This window comes from Cibotium barometz, chromosome 23 (genome assembly GCF_041138505.1).
Source record: "Cibotium barometz isolate CiBa-2024 chromosome 23, ASM4113850v1, whole genome shotgun sequence".
Lineage (NCBI taxonomy): Eukaryota > Viridiplantae > Streptophyta > Polypodiopsida > Cyatheales > Cibotiaceae > Cibotium > Cibotium barometz.
In genome coordinates this window covers 38390530-38400304 of record NC_141068.1, presented here as the reverse complement: position 1 = coordinate 38400304, position 9775 = coordinate 38390530, and the positions used below count along the sequence as shown (strand labels likewise).

The 9775-nt window shown below is 44.3% G+C and overlaps 1 protein-coding gene across 4 annotated transcripts in view; it reads right to left on the bottom strand.

Moving 5' to 3' along the window:
- Positions 1-5467: 5467 nt before the first annotated feature.
- The window catches only part of LOC147625912 (ABC transporter G family member 11-like), a 56945-nt gene continuing 52637 nt past the window's right edge, over positions 5468-9775 (bottom strand). For all 4 annotated transcript variants that reach the window (XM_086817447.1, XM_086817449.1, XM_086817450.1 and 1 more), the window contains 3 exons: positions 6630-6902; positions 6420-6527; positions 5468-6321 (listed from right to left, as the gene is read on the bottom strand). In XM_086817447.1, the coding sequence (XP_086673573.1) occupies positions 6022-6321; positions 6420-6527; positions 6630-6902 (681 nt within the window). In that variant the 3' untranslated portion in view covers positions 5468-6021. The remainder of the gene's footprint in view (positions 6322-6419; positions 6528-6629; positions 6903-9775) is intronic.

Here is a 9775-nt window from a genome sequence, read left to right as displayed (position 1 = left end):
ATCACTTGCAAAACACAAAAGAGTTGTGGGATTTGAAAAGGGAGGATGTAAAGCAATATGGGGGTCAATAAGATAGATGGAGCCATCACACCAAAGATCTATGTGTTGCTTCCCCGAGAACCTCATATGATCTTTGACATCTGATGAGGGCAATAGTTGACCACTTTTGCGTTTTTGAATGGGTGCATACTCACTATCTAGATCAATGTGCAAATGGTACTTTCTCTTAATGCTTTCATGATTAGACTCTTCAATAGAATGAGTGTGTACATGGTTGTTCTCCATTAAAGTGTTCTAGAAATGAGTAAGTTAGATATGAGGCAGAGTGAAAGAATATGACTCGCTATGGTGAGAGAAGGCTTGCATTTGTCTTTTGAAATTGGAGATGAAGGTTCTCATTCCCTCCAAACTGTCTTCCATGCAATAACATCCTCCTGAACTAACTTTATTCTTGCAGTTTCGAATATATCATTTCAAAGAAGGTTCGAATGAACTTTATGACGGCTACCTAGAAGAAGATTTACCTCTCTGGCTCAGAGACTACACTTTTATGACTTTTACATTCTCTTTATTTTAACATTTAAAGATTTTTTCTAGAGAGAGAAAATAAGAATCGATAATTTTCTTACAAGGCCCTATAAATGACCTGAACAAAATGTCCTAATGAGAGGTGTGATTAATAATATTAATCCTAGTTAATGATTGTGATGTAACTAAGTGTTTTTAATTCTTTTTTGATGATTTAACATGCTTCTAATCTACCAATTTCAATAATGCATGAATAAATTGATAGAGCTCAATAATTATATTTTCAGAGTGGATTCCACTCCTAATAACAATTTCTAAGTTAATCCTTGGATCAAAGCAATGAAAGTTAAGCCTCTTAGGCTCCAATTTTATGCAAATCACCAAAGAACAAGGATTTTATCCTACTAATAGATGAAATAGAATGCCCTTATATAAAATAAACTTCAAATCAAAATCAACATCAACCAACAAACACATCTGATGGCTCTAAGACCATATGTTTTTTGGAATGTAACCTTCTAATCAACACTAAGCAATATTGGGTAATCCAAATAGCTTGGAATGGATGAAAAATAGAGCTAAGCCCTAAGATATTCCTTGACAATGGTGCCAAACATGTTCAAGAGCTTACCTTAGTATTGCCAAAGCATGTGTCGTCTTTGAGCTACAAATGCAACTTTCCATTATGGATACACACTAGCTTGCCTGGTTGTAGTCACATCCTCATTATGTTATCACACCAGAATGCTCCTTGACAAAGGGGTGAAGAGGGAGCTCTTAATGCCTAGATGGAGGAGGCAATAAGTGGGTGTCCTTCTCTCTCACAAAAGGTGGGACAATAAGAAGCTAATGGAAGAGGGAACAATCACACCTATTCAAACAAGCATCCATCAAGATAGAAAAAATACAATAGCATGCAAGATAGAAGAAGGAGAGTTTACAAGAAAACAATTGCAAGGAAATGGTTCTAGCTTGCTTCTTTTTTACCAGTTTTCACACTAGACCGGCCAAACTTTAAAATGGTTTGGCATCTATTAATAGTCTTAAGCAACTATGTATAGTCTTAAGCAACTATGTACACTAAGTTTGTACACTTTCTCTATTTGACATTAAGTGCATGATAAGGCCACTTTATATGTTTCAGTGATGTCTTATAAAAGTTAAGTGTATGTCTGTGTGGGTAAGGTGGAAAGGTATCTTATAGGAGATCGAGCAAGCAAAAACATATTAACCTACAAAGTGGTTAACAAGGGGCCATAAGAACTCGTAAGAGTGGAAATTTATTTTTACTCGAAGAATATGTTTAATTGAAACCTTTTTTTAATTAGTGGTTTAGAGTAAGTGGATCCATTAGTAGTTTTGAGAAAAAATAAGTAAAGAGACATGCAAGGATGGAGAAAGATGTGTAAAGTCTGTATTTTTAAAATTTTGGATAATTACACTGCGCAACAATTTTTATTTTTATTTTTTTAAAATATATGTCATGTTAGAGTTTCTTTTCTCAAGTCCAATGGAGGAATGTTGACTCAACAATCCTTGGTGGTACAGTTAGAAAGACATGCCCCATTTTTCATAACTATGGTGATTGGATAGCTTGTTGGTCATGGTATTCTTGAGATAAACCAAGCTTAGGATTGACACCAAATGTTTGAGATATTAAGGTGTCTAACATGGTTTGATCCTATAGGTAAAAACCTTCAGGTTCCTGGTCCTGGTCCTACTCCTTTCAGTAGAGCTATGCCTAAAGATAGGGTGGTTGAAAGCTGTGTCCATGTATACCTACCTCTAGACTCACGTCTCTAGGCTCACATCTACACGATCACGTATCCATACTCACGGCTCATATGTCGAGACTCACGGCTCACGTCTCCAGACTCATGGCTTACATGTCTAGGCTTATGACTCACATGTTTATGCTTATGACTCATATATCGAGGCTCACCTCTTCAAGCTTACATGTCCAAACTCAAGTCTTTTTGTGCAAGACTTTGGGATCACTTCCCCTCCCCAAGAGCACATTTTGCTTTTTGTTTTTATGGTTTTTATGATTTTTTGAACTTAAAGAGGTGTGATTAATAATAATAATCCTAATTAATGATTATGATGCAGCTAATTAAATGTTTTTAATTCTTTTTTGATGGTTTAACGTGCTTCTAATCTACCAATTTCAATAATGCATGAATACAACGGAGCTCAATACTTATTTTCGGAGTGGATTCCACTCCTAATCACAATTGCTAAGTTAATCCTTGGATCAAAGCAGTGAAATTTAAGCTTCTTGGACTCCAATTTTATGCAAATCACCAAAGAATACGGATTCTATCCTACCAATAGATGAAATAGAATTCCCTTATATAAAATAACCTTCAAATCAAAATCAACATCAACAAACAAACACATCCGATAGCTCTAAAACCATATATGCAAATCACCAAAGAATACGGATTCTATCCTACCAATAGATGAAATAGAATGCCCTTATATAAAATAACCTTCAAATCAAAATCAACATCAACAAACAAACACATCCGATAGCTCTAAAACCATATGTTTTTCGGAATGTGACCTTCTAATCAATACCGAGCAATATTGGGTAATCCAAATTTCTTGGAATGGATGAAAAAATAGAGCTAAGCCCTAAGCTAGTCCCTGACAATGGTGCCAAATATGTCCAAGAGCTTAGCTTAGTCTTGCCAAAGCATGTGTCGTCTTTGAGCTACAAATGCAACTTTCCATTATGAATACACTAGCTCGTCTGTTGCAGTCACGTCCTCATTTTGTTATCACACCAGAATGCTCCTTGACAAACGAGAGAAGAGAGAGCTCTTAATGCCTAGATGGAGGCAATAAGTGGGTGTCCTTCTCGTTCACAAAATATAGGACAATAAGAAGCTAATGGAAGAGGGAACAATCACACCTATTCAAACAAGCGTCCATCAAGATAGAAAAAATACAATAGCATGCAAGAGGGAAGAAGGAGAGTTCACTCCAAGAGGATTATCTTCAATTCATTGAAGAAGACACTGAAGAATAGGGCCCATTGTGGGCAAGGGTGAATGCCATGTTTGAGAGCAAGCTTACACATGAATGGCCAGACTTGAAGGGCAAGGCTGCCATGCATCAAGGATTATAAGTTATAAACATACTTAATTTACCATAATATTTATTTTATTTCATTCCAAATGCAATTTTTTGGAAGTAGAAGGGGAACTAATATCCATGTTCACTTTTGTTTTTGGCATGTAAAGACATAAAACATAGCTAACGTACTTTCATTCTAAGGAGGAACAAGTGATATCACATACAGATACTACACATTTTGTGGTGATATCACACACACACTACCAACACATTTTGTTTTTTTTTTCTTTGCACCCTCCTCATGTACTTTAGGTATCATTTTTTTGTCATTGAGGTTCCCTTGTGATTTATCGTTCCATCTTCTCATCTATTTCAAAGATGGAGGTTCTACAAACAAGGGCAATCTGTAATGATTAGGGGCCGTGGGAATCTAAATCTGGAGCCTACAATCAAGGCACCATTCTGCAACAGAACTCAACTCTCCTATGTCACCATCCCATCTGACTCTTGATGTGTCATCCATAGATGAAACAATGGCTACTTCCCACCCAAGCCCACCACCATGGACACATGTATATTTGTATTTGTTACATATTAGTCCACACAATGGACATTTGATATTTACACAATTATTTTACTTAGACTCATTTGAGGGATTGTGAACAGGTAGTAACGTAGTTGACTACTCGATGAGATTGTACACCTATATAATGGCTGTGAAAGTAGAGTTTTTATTTCCTTATGCCAATTCAAATCACATGTGTGCATTCTTTTCTTTTGTGCTCGTCATTCATGTGATTTCCATGGAGCAACAGCACATTTCTCAAAGGGATTGATACCTTATAAGATAGTGATGGGAGGTTGGTATCACTTTGATTAGTGAGCTGTCTACATGCATAGAGGCCAAAAGAGCTAGGGAGATCTTGTCTTGTGTGTATGGAGTATGATATCCCTCTTTCTAACTAAAGCATGTAAAAAAGCTTTGAGAAATTAGGAATTGCTCATTGAGCTGATTTTCATTTTGTACATTTAAATAAGGTTTCATTAACGTTAAGTGTGACAATTGTGTGTCTAGATTTGGTTTTTGGTTCCATTACTTTTGGTCATTGGGATGGTGAGAGCTCCTAACGGATGTTGCATCCACACTTGTGCTGCCGATGAACCGAAAGCGCTTCATCAACATTCTAATTTGAGAGCCCATAGCAAGGGACATGGTAGTATATACTTTGTATACTAATGAAAGCTAGGAAATCAAGACCAATAAAAGTATGTAAGGAAATCAAGACCAATAAAAGTATCTAAAAGCAAGTCAAAGAGAGCCAACCTACAAGAGAAGACATAAAGTAAATCTATGATATCTACTCTACGTACTTGTGTCTTGTAACTTAAAGCTAGCTAGGCCTTCTTTATGCAATGGAAATTGTGTCACATTTGAGAGAGGATGGGATTGAATAGTTGTAAATACCACAAAATGCACAAAGTAGGCCTATTTGCAAAAGAAAGAAGATCAACCAAAAAACAAGGGAATAAAGAAAGCCGATACAAGGGCAAGGCAAAAAAGGCTAAACATGGCAGCACATTTGTATATCTACAAAAACAAGAACAAGCAATATATTGGCTGCCATGCCATTGATCCACTAAAATGCTTGAAAGAGAAAACTAGCTCCTACCTTATTTGATTAGTAGAGCGGAGGAAGCCGTTGAACCTCTATTTAGGAGTGTCCACACCCCTATTTGCAAGCACAAGACATGCTAACACTATGGCACAAAAAATAATAATAGGTACACAACCCACTGGAGACCTCACTTCTCTCAAAGACTTGAAAAAAACACATGAACCATTCACCATGCATCTACCTTTCTCATAAGAGTACAGATCATTTGTCTATTTAAGGGTGCACTTGAGGTTAATTTAAGCTATTAAGAGCTGGAGTAAAGCTCTCTATGTTGGTCATACAAAGATGTGTATCAGCTAAGGCGTACCACTTCAGGTCATTGCATGCCTTTGTTATCAGTCCCAATGGTTCCACCAAAATCTGCAGCCAGTTCTCATACATCTGAGCCCTACATTTCAGAGTGTTGGTCCAAAAAAGAAATCTAGATGGTATAATCATATGCCTGCCTTCTGGTAGCCAGTTGATCATGTACTCATGCCACTTTGAAGGACGGAACCATAAGCGGTCTTCATGCTCTCCGAACCCATGTGATTCATAAAGTTTCAACATCAACCATGCGAACACCACTAGACCTTGCTTTGCGCTGTGAGGTTTTTCTTATGTGGAGTATCCGATAAGTTTTCATGTTGCAAAACTCTTAAGTTGGAGGCAGTTGCTTTTAATTAATGCCAGGCCTCACACTCTTCCCTTCAGTCAACCCTTTTCCACCCACCACAGCCACTTTGGTAGCATGTCCTCATGGCATGGCCGCACATGCCTGTAATTTGAATTTCTCCAACAATACCATGAGACCCCAAGCATGGTGCAAACTTATCCTTTTAACCTTTGTTCTACACAATGCTATCAACTCCTCCTTTGCTCTGATGCAGATGACGTGTAACGCACGATAAAAAAGTGCCATAAGAAACAAGACTAGAATATTGATCCACTTCCTAGGATCATGCATGTGATAGACACTCTCGATCACTTGCAGCCCACTCATTCGGCTTGAAGAATGCCGAAATTCTAGACCCAGAAACTCATTTTGGTACAACCCCTGCAGGTAAAGAATACAATATGTATTAATGGCAATTGAGAAGCAATATGTTTCTTTTAAGCATGGAAGCATGCCCAAAAAAGGCATGCAAAAATTACCCATATTCCATAGCGGTGGAATGAAAGATACGACATTGGGTATGTCCATATAGGACGGGGGATATCACTCGGACGTGACATGTAACCGGCTACGAGCATGAAGGTGGTCTGCAGCACATGGGCAAGATGAGTTTGATGTGTACAATGGAATTAATTTCCTACTTGGCTTTAAACAAAGAACCATGGAGCTGTCACATTACATGGACTCACCTGAATACATGAGCCAGCGACCATGCCAACGAATGAACTTGGAACAACGGCTGAGATGGCCATCATCAACCCTTCAGCTGCCACCATACTCATAAGGAGATTGAGAAAAAAGTAGAAGAAATGTGCTGAGCCTGAGTGCAACCCCACCAGGAAATAAACAAAGCAAGATGAAACCAGTGAAGTCAGGAGAAGAAAAGGAAGAGAAGAGAGGAAGCTTCCAAGTGTGAAGGCCACGATACTGTAATGGGCATTGAGCTTCTCCCTCACAAAGATCTGCATAATGGTAGATGATCCCCAGTGAGAAAATCGATGACCAGATTTGATGCATTTCTGTGGACTGAATGTGACCATTGTGAAGCATACATACAGAAATAAGTGCATATCAACATAGAGAGGGCATCAAACAGGGACTCCAACATCTGGGAACATGGTTTTCTTTTCATAGAAGCATTGAATTTGATCCTGTACATTTGTCTATCATTAGGACCATCACCATGAGAACAGGGTGCTAGCCACCTGCCTGCAACCTCAGATCCCCTTCAGCCTCGTATCTGATCCTCGCAGCACTTCTCTAACCCAGTGGATACTGTCACCCTACTCATAACTTGCAACCCTCTCCCCTGAGTCTGATGGTGCTCCCCCCTTGCATCGGACATCCAGTGGACGCCTTCTTCAGATGCCTCCCACTAGACGCCACTTCTTTAGCAGAGCTGGTGGCGCCTTTTTGAGTCTGTGGTTCTTCACCACTCCTGCCCCTGTCACTAACGATTGCATAGCCGCTTTCTCTCCCCCCTGAGTGTGTTTCCCAAGCCGGAGCGGTAATGTAACTCAGTGGAGGGCACCGTCACGAGTAAGGCCATTAACTTCTCACGTTCCTTGGGAAATCTCGGGATCCTGTAGGCCATAGAACCTTGTGATGGCTTGGTCAACATCCCAGATAGAGCTTGATCCCTTCGTGGCATCATCCCACCAGGTCCACCTGTTCATCCCCCCTTTTTGTGCACCTCTCCCTGCTCCCACCATGTTTCGCTCTGTCATTCCTCGGTCATCTTGTGTTCACCATGTTTTCTCGAAAATGTTGGTTTGATTTGGCATCTTCCCTCTTGGAGGACTCCATGGCAGCAGCTCCATCCACCTCTAGCTAGCCGCCATCAGTTGTAGGAGACCTCCAGCTACTCATCTCAACAGTGGCCTCCCTCATCTGTGGCAGACCTGCCTGTGGACAGATCCATGACCTCTTGCAAGTTGCACTTGTCAGTGAGCAAGTGCTTACATGGACATCCCCTTCCTCGGCAACGGCTACATCCATCTCGAGTTCGACTTGTCCTCCTTGCGGGCCCTAGCCTCAAGCTGGCTAGCAGTATGGTGCTCCCAGGTGTACCTCGTCCAATAGACACAGCTTCTCCCCAGACTCGAACCCCTTTGTTGGCATCTCAGGCTTCCCAGTATCGCTCTACTTCCTGGGCCTTCCCAAGGAGTATCATGCTCTCCTTCCAGTGTTAGGGCGCTCTTTAGGACAACCGCCCACCACTGTCACGTGCACTCTCCCCAGTGTGACATGGGCATGCTTCTACTCATTGGCCAGCTCAGAGGTTGAGTATGTGGCCAGATTCGTGTGTTTGTAAGGGCTATTGTGCCAGATCATTATAATGTTGTTCAAGCACCCAATGAGCAGCCAAGTAATCGCTCACGCTCGCTAAAGCTCTCGCCCTCCCCCCTGCTCGCGCCTTCGTCCCGCCTGCTCACGCCGTCGTCCCCCCCCCTACCGTGCCCGCCCCCCTTTCGCACCCGTCTGCCCCCCCTTTCGTGCCTGCCTGCCCCCCCTTTCGCACCCGTCTGCCCCCCCGCCCCCTTCCGCACCCGTCTGCCCCCCCTTTCGCCCCCGTCCGCGTCCCGCGTCCCGCCCCGTGCCCCCCCTCTCGCGTCCGCCTCCCCCCCCCCTGCCCGCCTGCCCCTTTCGTGCCCGCCTGCCCCTTCGCGCCCGCCTGCCCGCCTGCCCGCCTTTCGCGCCCGCCTACTCCTGCCCCCCCTTCGCGCCCGCCTGCTCCTGCCCCCCCCCTTCGCGCCCGCCTGCCCCTTTCGTGCCCGCCTACCCCTTTCGTGCCCGCCTGCCCCTTCGCACCCGCCTGCCCGCCTGCCCGCCTTTCGCGCCCGCCTACTCCTGCCCCCCCTTCGCGCCCGCCTGCCCACCTGCCCTCGCCCTTTCCCCACCGCCCCCCCCCCCCCCCCCTTCGCGCCCTTCCCGCCCCCCTCTCGCGCCCTTCTGCTCCTGCTCCCCCTCGCCTCCCCCCCCTTTGTCATCCGCCCCTCCCCCCCTTGCTTTCGGTCTTTCCCTCCCCATTCCGCGCTTCCCCCCGTCCCGCTTCGCCCTCGACTCAGCTTCAGACTCTGATGGAGCCCCCTCCCGCCCCACCTCAGAGGGACTCTTTCGCAGCCCCCTCGCCCGCCCCCGAGGATACCCCCATCAGGCTTTCTCTTTTGCCAGAAGAGGAAGCGAGCCTCGCCCCGCAGAGGTGGAACGCCTCTAGGCACATTCCACCATCTGCCGTATAGTTGGCACTTGCCCCAGCAGAGGGGAGATTCGGGATCTTCTCCAGGCCCGCCTTCTTGCAGGTGTGGGCAAGATCCTGGACGTTCAATTACTGGGCCGCGGCCATTACCAGATTGAGTTTGAGACAGCCCAGAGCGTGGCCCAGGTCCTAGCCATGAGTCCCCTTGACATTAGGGGCGCTCGGGCCTTCTTCAGACATTGGCAGCATGGTTTCGACCCAGCAGCAGCGGCCGAACAGGGAGAGCGCCTATTCCATGTCACAGTTTGTTTTCTTGGACTTCGCCGCGAGCACCTTCCGCTCCTCTCCAGGATAGGATCATTGGTGGGCTCGGTGCTTGAGACTGGCCCCACAGCAGCTTCAATGGTGGCTAGAGCAGCGGGCCTGCCTTCGGTCAGAGTTTTGGTTCCTGACATCTCCTCCCTTCCGAAGGTCATTCAGTTACCTAGGATGAGGAGGGGATGGATCGATGAGAGTGGAGTTTTCGGCGCTCCCGAACTAGTGTTTTATATGCAGGCAGGTCGGCCACCTGGCCAAAGCCTGCCCTCGCAGGAGACCCCGACCTTCACCGCAACAGCAGACCTCCGATGGCCCGTC